At 51.3% G+C, this 15,297-nt stretch overlaps 2 protein-coding genes across 10 annotated transcripts in view; both read left to right on the top strand.

Moving 5' to 3' along the window:
* The window catches only part of CLYBL (citramalyl-CoA lyase), a 242,216-nt gene that overhangs the window by 88,017 nt on the left and 138,902 nt on the right, over positions 1-15,297 (top strand). The gene's annotated exons all lie outside the window — the stretch shown is intronic.
* LOC133762256 (ADP-ribosylation factor 4-like) lies at positions 2,016-3,035 on the top strand. Its single transcript, XM_062195267.1, has one exon. It carries the CDS (start codon positions 2,188-2,190, stop codon positions 2,695-2,697), a length of 510 nt encoding a protein of 169 aa, XP_062051251.1. The 5' UTR covers positions 2,016-2,187; the 3' UTR covers positions 2,698-3,035.

Here is a 15,297-nt window from a genome sequence, read left to right as displayed (position 1 = left end):
CGTAGCTGAGGCCTCCGGCGTCACAGAGAACTTTGAGTAAATCTGTGAGGCGGCCGGGAGCATCCTTCCTCCAGCCCCCTGTCCTGAGCGCGTTGCTTCCCAGGCTGGCTGCTTGCCTGTCTCAGGGACTTCCACTGTCTGCAGCCCTGGCGTTCTCGCCTTTCGTGCTTAGAGTTTCCGGTTGCTGACTGCACGTCTTCCTTCCTGGCTTATTCTCACATTTGACGTTGCGTATGCTCCAGCAGTTCCGTGAGAGAGGTCCGTGAGCGGCGGATGCCCTCGATGCCCTTCGTGGGAGTTATTTTCCCTAAGGATGTAAGCGGCACTGCTCCCTCGCCTTCTCACTTCTGATGTGTGTGCTCATTGGTGAGCATCAGAGGGGGCCTGCCAGCCGTACAGGACATCACCGGACATCACCGTGGGGCTGTTTGCTTGGGCCCCGCTGTTTCTCAGAGAAGGCTCCTCAGTTCTCCAGCTTCAGAGGTTCAGGCCTGGCTGCCGGTGTTCAGGACGCCAGGGTGGGAGAGGCCTGAGGGGTCGCTCTGGTTCCTTGTGCTGACTTCACGTGGTCCTGCCCCTGCCCCTTGGCTGAGTCCTCCCTGTCGCTGTGTTCTGCACCACAGTTTGATGCTGTGTTCTTTCTCCACTGAGTTTCTGGCCTTGCCCTATTGGAATGTGGGGGGCTGCTCCTTAATGGTGTTACCTCACAACGATGCCATTTTGGTTCTTAATCCTTTTCATATGAGGTTTCTGCTCTCTTGAAAATTCTTTTTTAAAAAATATTTTATTTTTAGAAAGATTTAGTTATGTATATATTTGAAAGGCAGAATGCCAGAGAGAAACCAAGGGAGGTCTTCCACCTGTTGGTTCACTCCCCAAATGTCTGCAACAGCCAGGGCTGGACCAGGGTGAAGCCAGAAGCCAGAAACTCCATCTGGGTTTCCCATGTGGGTGTCAGGGGCCCAAATACTTGGACTGTCATCTGCTGCCTTCCCAGGCGCGTTAGCAGGGAGCTGGATGGGAAATGGAACAGCTGGGACTTGAACTGGTGCCCATGTAGGCTGTTGGCATCCTGGACAGCAGCTTCATCCACTGTGCCACAGTGCTGACTTCTGCTTTTGAAAATTCTCGAGAGTAAAACAAGTTGAACACTGAAGTTGAACACTTTTCTAGACGGAAAAGCCTACCTCATTAAGGAAAAATGGCCTTAGTTGATGAGCCAAATTCATCAATGAAAGGTTTGAGAGACTACCAAGGGGGTAATTTCATTTTGTTTTGTTTTTTTCTTTTTAAGAATTATTTATTTGAAAGGCAGAGTTACAGAGAGAGAGAAATCAGAGCTTCCATCTGCTAGTTCACTCCCCAGATGGCCACATTGGCTGAGGCTGATCCAGGCCAAAGCCAGGAGCCTGGAAATCCATCTGTGTCTCCCACATGGGTGGCAGGGCCCAAAGTCCCTGGGCCATATTCTGTTGCTTTCCCAGGCATGTTAGCTGGGACCTGGACTGCAAGTGCAGCAGCCAGGCTTGGACCAGCACTCACACGGGATACTGGTGTCACAGGCAGCAGCTTAATGCTCTGTGCCATAATGCTGGCACCTAAAATTTTTTAAACTTATGCGTTTGAAAGGCAGAGAAAGTGACAGATTGTCCTTCTGCAGGTTAATTGCCCAAATGCCTGCAACAGCTGGGACTGGACCTGCTTGAAGCCAGGAGTTGGAAACTCAATCTGGGTTTTCCACAGGAATGGCAGGGACCCAAGTACATGAGCCATAATCTGCGCCTCCCAGTGTGTAACTTAGCAGGAAGCTGGGAATGGAAGCAGAGCTGAGAGTTGAACCTCTGCACTCTGATATAAAATGTGGACATCGTGGATGGGGTGGCGGGGACACGATTCTGTCCGCGTTGGAGGGGCTGGGCCGCTGCCGGAGTCGCCGCGGCCGCCGCGTGACGTGGCACAGCCGGAGGTTTGCAGCCAGAGCCTGAGCTGTCGCGGCAGTCGCCGAGCAGGTCCTTGCCCTGCTAGTGCCTGTCCCGGAGCTTCGTCCGACGCGCCGGCCGGCGAGCCGCCCCTGCCGCCCTCTTTCTTCCTCGGCTCTTTCTCGTCCAGTTTGCCAGGAGGGTGAAAGAAGGCCCAGGGACGCCCCAAACCCCTCTGCTTCTGCCCATAGCAAGTGCCACTACCGCCATGGGCCTCACTATCTCCTCTCTCTTCTCCCGCCTCTTCGGCAAGAAGCAGATGCGCATCTTGATGGTTGGATTGGATGCTGCGGGCAAGACGACCATTCTGTATAAACTGAAGTTAGGGGAGATAGTTACCACCATTCCTACCATTGGTTTTAATGTGGAAACAATAGAATATAAGAACATTTGTTTCACAGTATGGGATGTTGGTGGTCAAGATAAAATTAGGCCTCTCTGGAGGCATTACTTCCAGAATACCCAGGGTCTTGTTTTTGTGGTAGACAGCAATGACCGTGAAAGAATTCAGGAAGAAGCAGAAGAGCTGCGGAAAATCCTTCAGGAAGATGAGCTTCAGGATGCAGTACTGCTGCTTTTTGCAAACAAACAGGATTTGCCAAATGCTATGGCCATCAGTGAAATGACAGATAAATTAGGTCTTCAGACTCTTCGTAACAGAACATGGTATGTTCAGGCCACTTGTGCTACACAAGGAACTGGTCTGTATGGGGCTTGACTGGCTGTCAAATGAGCTTTCAAAACGTTAAACTGGATACTCTAACCACGGACGTGTTTGATGGAATTGGTCTAGGCTTGTTACAACACAATTAGTTTGCATCTTGGTTATTAAACAGTATCTGGGACTGGTTTGGGCAGAATAATACAGCGTTTAAACTTATTTTGTTGCCAATTATTGTTTACCAAGTATAATGTTGCTATTGAGCAATATGCTTGGATTTAAAGAAATTCTCCTTGGGGAAAAAAGTGTCCTCTTTTAATTTTACTTCCCTTAAGCCTAAATGCCTGGACATAGCTATTGTGACACCTTTAAATAAATCCGTTTTGAATGTTTGAGCCCACAAAAAAAAAAAGAAAAGAAAAAAGTGGACATCCCAAGAGGCGCCATATCCACTGTACCAGATGCTCAGTGTTTTGTTTTAAGTGTGATAATGCAGGCAGGCATTCAGATGCAGTGGGATAGGCTGCCACTTGGGACACGCACATTCCATATTGGAGGACTGGTGAGTCCTAGTTCTTCCGCTTCTGATCCAGCTCCCTGCTATTGCAGCATGGGAGCCAGCAGCAAGTGATGGTTTAAGTGCTTGGGCCCCTGCCACCCACATGGGTGACCTGGATGAGTTCCAGGCTCCTAGCTTTGGCCTGGCCCAGCCCTGGCTGTTGCAGGCATTTGGGGACTGGACCAACAGATGGAGTATCCCTCTCTCTGTCTCGCTTTCTGTTGGTCTGCTTTTTAAGTAGATGAAAATAAATAAACATTTGAAACACGGGATAACTTTGCTGCTGCTGCTGCTGCCGTTTTTGTAGTACAGACTCATTTCCATCTATTCATGGGTTTATAAGCTCTCTGTTCACCATTGCTTCTTGGCTCCCACTCCGGTTTTCTGGAGCGAGTCTCTTTTATCCTGAATGGAAACATGTCTTTGGTTACTCTTCTCATAAAAGTCAGGGCTTTCTCTAAAAGTCAGTCCTTTGTCTAAAAGTGCACTTGTTTTGCCCTTCTTCTGGGTTGATAATGTAGTTGAATCCAAAGCTATAGTTCTTGTCAATGCCTGGCAAATCATTCCATTCTTTTGGGATTTATTTTGCTGCTTTTGGAACAGTCTACTTTGCAACTCCCCAGAAACTTTTTCTTTTAGAGTTACACGATCTGCAGCTTCACTGTCCCGTGTGTGGGTGCTGATTTACGGTCATTTCCGCAGGTCGTGACTGCACTGCTGCAGTCTGAGGATGTGGGTGTTCCTTTCATGCCTGGAGAAGCCTCAGCTGGGGATCCTCACCCTCTCTGTCCTCTCCTTGGCATCTGGGTGACGGCTCAAGCTGCCCTTCTGATGTCTTCCCGTCACCCACCCTGGCCTCGCCATGCCGGGTCTGTGTGAGCTCCTGCATCCTTCTGGTAGTCCACTACTTATTATTTTTTTGAAAAAGGAGGGAATCCTTCCAAACTCATTTTTAGAAAATATTTATTTATGTATTTGAAAGGCAGAGTGAGAGGGAGATCTTCCATCAACTGCTTCACTCCCCACGTGGCCACAACAGCCAGGGTGGTTTGGACTGAGGCCAGGAATCTGGAGCTCCATCCTAGTTTCCCAGTGGTGGCAGAGGCCCCAGTACCTGAGCAGTCCTCCGCTGCTTTCCCAGGTATGACAGTAGGGAGCTGGACTGGAAGTGGGGGAGCCTGGGACACGTGGAACCAGCACTCACAGGGGATGCCGGCCCTGCAGGCGGCAGCTTAACCAGCTGGCCACAATGCCAGCTCCAGGTCACTAATTTTTGTGCTGCTCATGACTAATCTGTTTGATTTAGTAATTTCAGTGACTCTGTGTTTTCCTTCTAAAACTGTTTTTTTTTTCTTTCAAATTGACTTTTTGTTTTCTGTAACATCCTCTTCTTTCAATGGTTACTATTTTTTCTTGCCTCACTTTAGTTAACAAAAAACATATACAGGAGCTCTTCAGGATGAACACGGAGGGGTGGTCATTTGGTACAAGGATTAAGAGTCCATTTAGGATCCCTTATTGGAGCGCCTGGTTTGAGTCCTGGCTCCTCAGCTTCCAATCCAGCTTCCTGCTGATGCGCACCTGAGGAGGCAGCAGGTGCTGGCTCAAGTGCTGGGTCCCTGCTGCCATGTGGGAGACCCAGTCTGAGCTGTCGGCTCTGGCTGCTAAGGGCATCTGAGGAGTGAATCGGCACAGGGGAGATCTCTGCCACTGTCTCTGTTTCTCTGCCTTTCAAATAAAAAACAAAATAAGTTTTTGAAGTTTGTGGAAAACGCACATTCTTTTTAAAATTGTTTTTGTTTTTTTTTCCACACACTGTTTTGACGTAGCCTTGTTTATATGAGACTGTTTCTTTCTCCAACTGTCACTCATTTCTAGCTCCCAGGTATGCACTGGCCCGAGGTCCTTGACTCCTGAGGGTGGAGCTCCTCCAGCAGTGGGGGGTTTTGCTGCTGGGGCCGCGTGCTTGGTGTGGACACTCTTCCCCAGGGTGCTACTTTGCTCTTTGCTTTTGTAAACCCAGACTCATTTGCTTTAGGATCTTACATGAGCTTCCGATTTTAATTTTTCTATTTTAGACTTCCCAGTCCACCCAGCTAGTGGAAACCTCACCCCTGCACTTGATCCTGGCCCAGACTCATGGTTTTGATGGCTCCCACAACAGGTTCTCGTCAGTTTTCAGAGCTCAGGCCAGACCTCAGGCTGCCCTGCTATTTCTTGGGTGGGCACAGATCTTCTAGACGCTTTTCTGTGGCTGAGGTGGTTTCTCCTGGGGCCCTGCCAGGGCTGGCATTGTGGGGCAGTGGGTTCAGCCGCCGTTTCTGATGCCGGCATCCTGATTCTGACCGCAGCTTCCGGTCTGGCTCTCCGGCTTTCAGTCCAGCTTCCCACTGTAAGCCCTTGGGCCCCTGCCACTCATGTGAGAGCCCTGGATGGAGTTCCTGGCTCCAGCCTGGCTCAACCCTGGCTGGTGCAGCCATGCGGGGAAAGAACCACCAGATGGAAGATTGTTGGCGCGCTCTCTCTCCTCCCTCTCCCCCCCACCCCTCCTCTGCGGTTGCCTTTCAGATAAATAAATCAATCTTAAAAAAGAAAGACAGTGGGGTTCTGCTTTGGCCCGGCCCCCTGGTTCCTGTTTCCTGGCTGAGCGCCCCCGTTGGCAGCTGCACCAGCTGGAGGTTCCCGCCCAGCCCCAGAAATGCCCCTTTGTTTCTGGCTCTAACGGATTTCCCTTTCCTCTTTCTTTCAAGCTCAGCTAAGCGTGAAACTTTTTTTTTCTTTATAATTTTTGCTTTGAATTATCCAGTATTTCTGTGGATTTTAAGCAGGAGTGGGTCAGTATCACAGCGCGTTCTCCCTCCCCCCCCACCATCAGCCTCCCTTGTCATCGTACAGCCCAGGAAGTACCCAGACTGTACCAGGTACTGCACAAGTGGGTGCGGGGTGGATGAATGAATGAAGGAATGAATTTCTTCTTCACCTCCAGAAGCAGATGTAACCAGTGTTCCCGGGAGTACCGCCCCCACCCCCACCCCCACCCCTGCGGGGTCCCTGGAGCTAGTGGCAGCCTGCTCCTCTGGGAGTTCCTAAGCGGAGAGAGTTCCCAGTGCAACAGTGGAGAGAAGAGCGGGACTTCTCCCCTGCTTTTGCTTTAAGTCCTGGAACCGTGGAACGGTTTAACCCTTGCTACGTGAAGCTGGGCTGACCGTGGAGTTCTCTTAGAGCTGCTGGTGGCTTCACACAGCGTCAGGACCAAGAGGAGAGATTAAAGGATGGCCGAGAGCAGGACGCTGGGCCTGTTTACTTCCCCGTCTCGCCCCTGTTTAAAGCAAAGCCTGCCTTTGATGAGACAGAGCCGCAGGCTGTGGCTTTGCATTTTCCGTCAGCTCCCTTGTCAGGGGCTGGTTATTGATGCCAGGCCCTGTTTTAATTCACACTTCTGTGCTAATCAATTACAGCGTTTATCCATTAATCAGGTGTTCTGACAGGGTCAATAAGTGCTTTTTTTGGGTCTTGCGCTGGGCTGCGTGTTATCAAGCGAGGAATAAAGCTCAGGAGCTTATTTTTAAACGCGGTGTGACTTTCCCAGGCCGGTGGGCTTCCTGAGCCATAAACATCTAGTGGGGATTTGGTATGGTGGGGTTTTAATATATTTGGTCGGTGGGATTTTCTCCCTGAACACTTCATTAGCAGGGCTCAACATTAGTGAAGTGTGGACAGGTGTGCCTCTGTTTAAGAAAAACAGAAACATCAAAAGGCCATTATTCCTTCCACATACCCACGGCTGCATTTCCCCGAAAGTGGCATTAAGTCCAGCCTCCTTCACTCGGGTTAAATGTTTACAAGCAGCGTCCCTGGCAGAGGCAAAACGTTTGGAGCGGCTGCTCGGTTAAAAAATAATCCTAAACTTAGATCGCGTCTCTCTGCACCTCTAAGCCGAGAGGAGGAGAACTTATAAACAGAAGCTGAGTCTGCACTATAAATTTCCTGTAGCCTGTCTCTTCTGCGGAGTGCGTCCACATTCCCCTACGTGCAGATGCGTCTTTTCAACACTTCTTAGCTTTTCTAATTGGTTACGGCATACTCCAGTGTCGTCGTAAATGGCCCCAGAAACACAGTCTTCTCGCCGATGCAGAAACAGAGGTGGCCAGGCTTAATGGGGGAGCTGGAGTTTGGGTAGTTAAATCGCCATGCACTGCACTGGCTACAGGTTCCAGCCGTTTTTTTTTTTTTTTTTTTTTTTTAAAGGACAGATGTACCAACATTTAATTGTTTTTCATCCAGGGTGGAGAAGAAAGACACTTGTGTAGATTTTTCCATTCTCCTGCGTGTCACTTAGCTGTCCTCGCCATTGTCCCGGCTCCTTTCTCCGCTCCTCCTCGCCGCAGTGAGTTGTGTCATTCCCTCATGGTCAGCACTTTTGTTGTCTTTGTTTTTTGCAGCACCTCAGAAGTCCATCTTGTCTTTCATCTCCTTCCCATTCATGCATGAGGGAGCAGTTGTGCCCTGTTGTGGGGATGTTCCGCAGGGTTTCGAACAGTAGGGTTTCTTTCTATTCTCTCCTCCCTCGTACAATGGGGCTGAATGTCTGTCGCAGAAGGCACGCACTAATGTGCCAGGTTATTTGGTTTCTAAGAAGTCAATAAAAATACTCCGTTTAGGCTCCGTCCTCGGCTCATTTCTTTCCTGCCCCGCAAGTGTGCCGTGATAAATCTGTTTCTGACGGCCAAGTGCAATCCTCATATTCCATCGAAGCGTGGATTCGGCAGACACTCAGAGGAAACCGTTCCCGGCGGTGAGTGGAGCGTTTTCACACCCTCCCTTCGGAGCCGGGAAGCGGCTGCCACAGCTCAGAGAAGATGGGAGAAAGAACTGGCCCCAAGTTGGCCAGATTTTCCAGTGTGAGAAACCAGCACACGTCTGCCCCTCGATGGCCGAGTGAGGGGCAGGTGAGGGCGAGCAGTGTGTACCTAGTGATAAACACACACTCAGCCGGCCACCACAGCAGCAGAAGGCTAAGGCCGTACACAGCAAGCGATGTCTAAGACACTCTGTTCTCACGTTCAGGAATAACCTTCGAAATCCTCCGTAATGAGGTCACCACGAGAAAAAACGGAACAAGTGCTCCTTGTGTCCCTCCAGTGGGGTCACTGGCCACCAGTGGCCCCTCTGAGAGGGGTTGGGGTGCTTCAGTGAGGCATCGAGAGAGAGACTTCGATGCGTTCCTCTGCTCTCTTGTGCTAAGTCCTCGCAGAGGCTCCGAGTTCCTGGCGCGTGCTGCCGGGCGTTAGCGTTTGTGGGGCCTGCTGGCGCTCTCGCCCTTGGCCAGGACGGCTGGGTCTTTACACAGGACCGTTACCCAGACTCCTGGCCTGGGAAGCAGCCTGCTTTCGAGTTGGTGGCAGAAGCGAGCTGCCCGTGCAGGAGGAAGGGCCCAGCAGCGCGTGCCGTGGTGGCTGACCTTTGGGAGCCTGTCGTAGGGGCTGGGAGGTGCCTCTTCCTGAGAAACAGCGTGGGTAAGTGTCAGGGACGGCTCTCAGGGGCACGAAAGGGGAAAATGAGGGCTCCCCACGTGAACTGGCACTGGGGCTGTGTGGCAGGGAGGGAGATGCATCCAGGATGGGCGGGCTCAGGTGGCAAGCCCGACTCCCCTGTCGTTTGTTGTCTTCTGTGTACCGGTTTCCTTGTCTGCTGCGAGGCCATCAGAGGGGTGCAGGGACGTTTTGCTGTCACGCTACAGAAGCCCGATGGGAACTGTTGTGATCTGGCGTCGGCTTAGGGTGTGTTGGAAGTGCAAAGTTACACTTCTCTGGCACTGGCGTTACACGTAGGCGTTTTGCATGGTGGTTTGGGAGGGGTGTGTGTTGTTTAGTGTAGATGCAGGGTCCCACTGGAAAGTTGGCCCTGGGTTCTAACGGACCGGAATGGCTCCGAGGGAGGCACTGAGTGGTTGTGTACACCTCTCCGCCTTAGGTTTTGGTTCACTCCCTGCATTCAGTGTGTTAGTTCTTAGGGCCGTTGCTCTCTGTCTGTTAGCCCAGCCACCGCATGTGCCCAGAAAGGCAACAGGTGAACGCCCTGGGTAGCCAGAGCATTCTTTTCCATTTAAAGCATCTGGTTTTCATTTGAAAGCCATGGAGATGGATTTCATTTCCTGAATTTATAAATCAGGTATGTTTATATAAACAAAGCAAAGTTTCAGAATTAATTTTAGGGTTTGTTTCATTATAATTACTGCTATCCTGAAAGTTTAGTAGCCAAATATTTCTTAAATTGTTACTTAAAATTAGTAAGATGTTAGACTTATTTTTTCCCCCTCTGTGGCAGTGTTTGCAAGGATGACCCCCTTCCTTCATCAAATGTGATTTATTGAACTCCAGCTGCATGCAGGCTCATAGTATTATAACACTATTGTTAAAATTATCCATGCCATTGGTTTTCAATTTTTACAATGGTCACTATAAATGGGGGAGACTGAGGCGTACACGTTTCCGATAAGCAGTTTTAGCTCACCGTAGGGATGAACATCTTCATTCTAAAGCACGTCTCTGAACAGACTCTTCCGGCCCTACCCTGGTTTGTGGACTCCAGCTGAAGTTGTGGGATTGCTTGGTCGGGCAGGGCTTACAATGGGAACCATCCGTGGAGGAGGACCCCAGCTGTCACTTAGTCTTCCTCACCTGAAAAGAGAAGAGCCGGCTACTCCGAGTTCAGTGTGAGAATGAAGTTCTGAATGTGGGAAAGTGGCCAGCACAGGCATCGGCCCTCCAGGAACCCCTCCCCCAGCCCGTGTTCCCCAGAAACTGGTATCCCTGGGGCAGTAGGCGCTTCCCTGGCCCTCCAGGAACCCCTCCCCCAGCCCCTGTTCCCCAGAAACTGGTATCCCTGGGGCAGTAGGCGTTTCCCTGGCCCTCCAGGAACCCCTCCCCCAGCCCCTGTTCCCCAGAAACTGGTATCCCTGGGGCAGTAGGCATTTCCATTCTGACCTTCATCACCAGAAAAAAGGAATGCGTGGGTGGGCGTTCAGAACCTCACGCCCAGGGAAAATCCTTCCAGGATGCATTCAGCCTGGGGACATAGCCCTGCCTCTCACGTGCTTGTTTGAGACCTGCGTACTTGCATTTCTTTGTAATATTCCCTACAGTGAGTTTCCTTCCTCTCCCCCTGTTGCTTCCCCCAACATCAGCCTGGTAATTGCCCAGCAGAAAGAGCTGCCTAATGGTCTCGCATGCCTCTGCATGTGCAGGTGCTGTCTCCAGTCCTGGGCTCAGAGGCAGGCGAGCGGGGTCTTCTCATGAAGCTGGGGGGTCATGGTCCTCTGTGCCCCTCATCGTTTGAACCCAGTGGAGAAAAGGAGCAGACATGAACCTCCCAGACTTTCTTCAGGTCAGGTGTCGGATCCAGGAAGCAGCAAAAGTGGTGCCGCCTGGCAAATGAGCTGTTTGCTCTTGAAGGAGAGCAGGAGAGCTGGGCTGTCTAGACGTCCCCAGCCTCCCCTCCATGGCCAGTGCACAGTAACCACTCGCTGAAGGCAGCTGTCCTTTCGTCTGAGGCCAGATCTCATGGGGAATGTGCCTTTTCTTCCCCTCTGTGTGAAGAAGTTAGTGTTGATGTTACTGACCCTTTACCCTTCCTTTCATGGGTTTCATGGGGATGTTCTCCAGATCCCATTCCAGAAAAATTGGATATTCTCTGGGGCATTTAGGGCGATCATTAAGATGCGTCTTGGGGAGCTCGTATTGTGATGTAGCGGCTTAAGCCACCGCCCAGCGACACTGGCATCCTATACGGGCAGTTGTTCGACTCCTGCGTGTACCACATCTGATCCAGCTCTCTGCTAATATGCCTGGGAAAGCAGCCAGAATGGCTCAAGTACTTGGGTCCCTGTACCCACATGGGAAACCTGGAAGAAGCTCCTGACTCCTGGTTCCCGGCTTTGGCCTGGCCTAGCCCCAACTGTTGGGGCCACTGAGTAGTGAACCAGTGTGCTTAGTGCTATCAGTACTGTGTCAGTATCTTTAATGCTGTCAGTACTGTGTGCTTAGTGCTGTCAGTACTGTGTCAATGTGTTTAGTGCTGTCAGTACTATTACTGTGCTTAGAGCTCCCAGTACTATGTCAATGTGCTTAGTTCTGTCAGTACTGTGTGCTTAGTGCTATCAGTACTGTGTCAGTATCTTTAATGCTGTCAGTACTGTGTGCTTAGTGCTGTAAGTACTGTGTCAGCATGTGCTGACAGGTCTCCCGTGCATGTAGATATGCTGCAGGTCTACGTGTGGGGTTAGCACGGTGACTCTCGTGTGCCAGGGTTAGCATTGCTGTTCTCGTGTGCTGGTGGGTCGCGTCACTGGAGAAAGGCTGTCTCTGGTGCTGCTGGACCCATTGTCTGGCTCTGGAGGTGCCTGCTGTACAGGACTCCCCAGATTGACCTCTGGGTTGGACAGCGAGGGCCCCATTTCCTGTGTTGCTCTGCTCTCTTTTCTATCTGGGTTCGCTGTTTAAAATCTGACCAGCACTTGACATTGGAAACCACAGCGCAGGCTGCAAGCATGCCAAGAGCCTGGTGGACCCTGGTGGGGGCAGCCCAGCCCTGTGGGTGAGGGTTGGGCAGCCCCCTGACTGCCCTCTTGCCCCATGAGAACCCAGGACTGCCCCTTGAAGGCCCATCATTCCATTCGTTCTTTGGGGCAGGCACTGCTTGGCTGGAGAGAAGGGTGTGTGGCCACCTCCCTGTGTGGACATAGGGGCCCCGCAGCTCCGGGCAGGCCTCAGACCCCACTCCAGAGGCTCAGGGAGAAGCTCGGCAGGGAAGCCAAGGGCAGGTAGAGCAGGACCCCAGGGCTAGGGCGGGAGGCAGGCAGCACAGGCCTCTGGGTGGGTGCTGGGACCGCCACCCACTTCCACAAGGAGAGTAGGGGCTTGTGGAGGAAGGGGAAGGTGCTGGCTTGGTGGTGCTTTAGTGTGGGCCGGGTGCTGTCAGGCTACGTTGTATGAAGAAAACAGGCACAGATGGAAAAGTGACATGGATGGGTAGGGGCACAGGAGGCTGGGAAAGGCTTGTTTAGAAGTTGAGACAGGGACAGATGTTGTGGTGCAATGGGTTAAGCTGCTGCTTGGGACATCTGGGTCCCATATCAGCTCCGCTTCTGATCCAGCTTCCTGCAAATGTGCTTGGGTGGCAGCAGGAAATGGTCCCAGAACCTGGGTTCCTGTAACTCACGTGGGAGACTCCAAGGGAGTTCCAGACTCCTGGCCCAGCCTTGGTTCTTTCAGGCATAGGGGAATAAACCAGTGGATTGAAATATCTCTCTTTCTCTTTGTCTCTCCCCTACAACTCTGCCTTCCCAGTAAGTAAATATAAACTTTTAAAAGTTTTTTTAAAAGTTGAGATGATTTCCATTTCTTAAATATTAAGCCTAGCAGCAGAATGAATATCTAGCCAGGGGGGCAGGGATAGAGACAGATCTCCCATCTGCTGGGCCACTTGCCCAAAGCCTGCAACAGCAGGGGCTGGGCCAGGCTAAAGCTTGGAACCCAGAACCCAGTCTAGGTCTCCTGCACGTACAGTGAGGACCCAGCTATAGGAACCATCACTGTTGCCTCCCATGGTGTGCACTGGCAGTAAGCTGGAATTGGGAGTGTGGTCAGGAACAGAACTTAGGTCCTCTGATATGACACCCAGGTGTCCCAAGTGCCATTTCATCTGCTGTGCCCACACCAGCCCTTAGTCTTATTAACAACACAGTCCTCAAAGCACTGAAATGAAGCTTCCTAGTGATGTCACCCAAGGAACAGACATCTGCCGCTGCCTGTTCTGCAACAGGTGAGAGACGCTGCCTTCTTGGTTCTGAAGTGAGACACGGAGGTGGCTGCAGGCAGGCGCTAGGCGCACAGTTCTCCTGGCGTGGGGGACCTGCCCCAGGCTTCCGAGTGCAAGTGGAGGGGCGAGTCTCCTGATGGGGAGAAGGCCTGTGCTGGCCTTCCTGCCCTCTTTTCTAGCCAAGAAGTAACCGGGTAAGAAACTCTACCGCGCAGCCGTGCAGCTTGCGCTGGCCCTGCGTTCTTTAGCGGGAGCCCTGGTTTAATGCTCTCCATCGGAGGCCGCTGTGGTGACCGGGCGTGAAGCCTTGCACGCGGAGCAGCCGTTCCCAGGGATGGGGCCAGGGCTCACGACTGTGTGGCGTGTTCTGTTGATGCTTTGTTTTTGTTGGGGGGAGTATGTGTTTTTCTTCTGCTTTCCTTTCTTCCTTTCTCCTTGTTGCCTGGATCAATAAGTCTCCATAAAGATGCCTGTCTCTTCCACACTGAACTGTTTTAAGGATTTCAGCATCATACGGCAGCATGTTAAAGGTATTTTTTCTTTGCTTTTCAGAGCAAAATTGGTTTCCTATGTATCCTAAGCTGTCAACAGGATTATGATAATGAGTCACTGAGCTGTCTTTTTTTTTTTTTTTTTTTTTAATTTTAAGAGTTTTCAAACCTTCAAACCTGAAGCCAGTTACTGACCTCATGGAACCAGCCCATGAACTTCAGGTGTTGTAAATAACTTGAGAGTAAAAATAGGGCTGTGGTGAAAATACAGTGCAGTAACACAAGCACTTATTACCTTTCCCCATCCATCTCTCCCACAGGGCGACTTTGTACTTAACCCCAAAATATTAAAAAGTACATCAACTATCTTTGAAACGTTGGGTCCTGTCGTGGATTCTCATTTGCATTACTAACAAGCATTTTACTTAGTAGGTAAGCAGTGTAAGGTTCTCGCTCTTCTGGGATTTTTTTAAATGCATGTCAGATAATTGATATCAATATCATACAATTAAGGAAATTTATATAAAGTGAATTTAAGATATCTGGCTTTTATACTCACCTATTTATTGATTTCTGTATTCGCATCAATAAGTCACCAGATATAGCGCCCGGTCGGCAAAAGGAGCACTCGCTAAATCCATGGTTCTTGAGTCACCTCAAACCCCCCATCCCAGGTGCCAGCCCTGTTCTGCCCTGTCATTGTGATTAGAGATTTAAATTGATTTTGAGGAGCTCCTGGGCCCGGTGATGTGATACGCAGCAGGGGTGGCGAGGGAGAGGAAATCCAGAGGAGCTGTCATTGCCAGGAAGTCGTCGCTGCCAGGAAACCGACAGGTCCGTCCAGCATGGCTCCTGAGGCCGAGGGACCTGCTGTGGGGACCTGACCTTCCTCCTCCTTCCCGTTTGCCCGTTTTCCCTGTGTACAGCACGGTGGTGGTTAACGACTTCCTGGGGGCGCTGTTAGGCACCGGAGCACCCCAAGTTCTTTATCGCTGTAGTGGCCGATCAGCCCATCAGCTCTGGGGGGAACACCGTTGCTTCCCCCAGAGGAGACAGCTCATGCGCCTTTGGACACTTTAAATAGCCGTGTGCCTTCTCTGTGCGTTCTGAACAAGCCCGAGTGTGTGTGTGCCGGCGGGCGCCGAACTGGGATGTAACTCACAGCGGCCGAGGGACTTTCTCCCTGGGGTGCCTGCCCACATACAATCCCATGAGGGGAGCTGGACGGCCTCCGTCTCCCTTTCTGCTTTGGCTGGGCTTGCGGCTTCCCTTCCCTGCTGACGAATGCAGCCCCGATCAGCCACCAGATGCTGCCTCGCCATCTTGAAGGGAAGAAGAAAGTCCGAATGGATGGCTCGAGTGTGCTCGACTTCTTATTTTGTCCAGACCCAAAGGGAATGAGCCAGAGAGGGTAAAGTCTTTCCCTGTTCGGTCTCAGTAAGCATGAAAAAACCTGTGGTCCTTAATCTTCTAGGCCCCTCCTCTGTTGGTGCGGTTTCTGGTTCATGTCTTCCACCCTGCTCTGCGCTCCTGTAGCCAAATACTGTCTGGGCTGCTGTGAGCCCCTCACCTCCCTCCTCACACCCCACCCCTGGGGACACACAAAGCACAGGGAGCCCACAGGATGAAATACTGTAGTTGGAAACACAAAACTGATCCGTTAAAACTTTACCAAAAAAATCAGTTTGGAGGGAGGAGGGATGCGTGCAGCAAGAGAAGCTAAAGCCCCTCAGCAAGTTCACGGGAAGCGAGGCACCCATTACCCATGATTCCATTGTCCGTGCACCT

Source organism: Lepus europaeus, chromosome 6, assembly GCF_033115175.1.
Source record: "Lepus europaeus isolate LE1 chromosome 6, mLepTim1.pri, whole genome shotgun sequence".
Lineage (NCBI taxonomy): Eukaryota > Metazoa > Chordata > Mammalia > Lagomorpha > Leporidae > Lepus > Lepus europaeus.
Note: the sequence above shows the minus strand (reverse complement) of the source record. Positions and strands in the feature narration are given on the sequence as shown.

Excerpts from the sequence above, each read along its gene's own strand:
- LOC133762256 (XM_062195267.1), top strand. The coding sequence starts at position 2,188 with ATGGGCCTCACTATCTCCTCTCTCTTCTCCCGCCTCTTCGGCAAGAAG.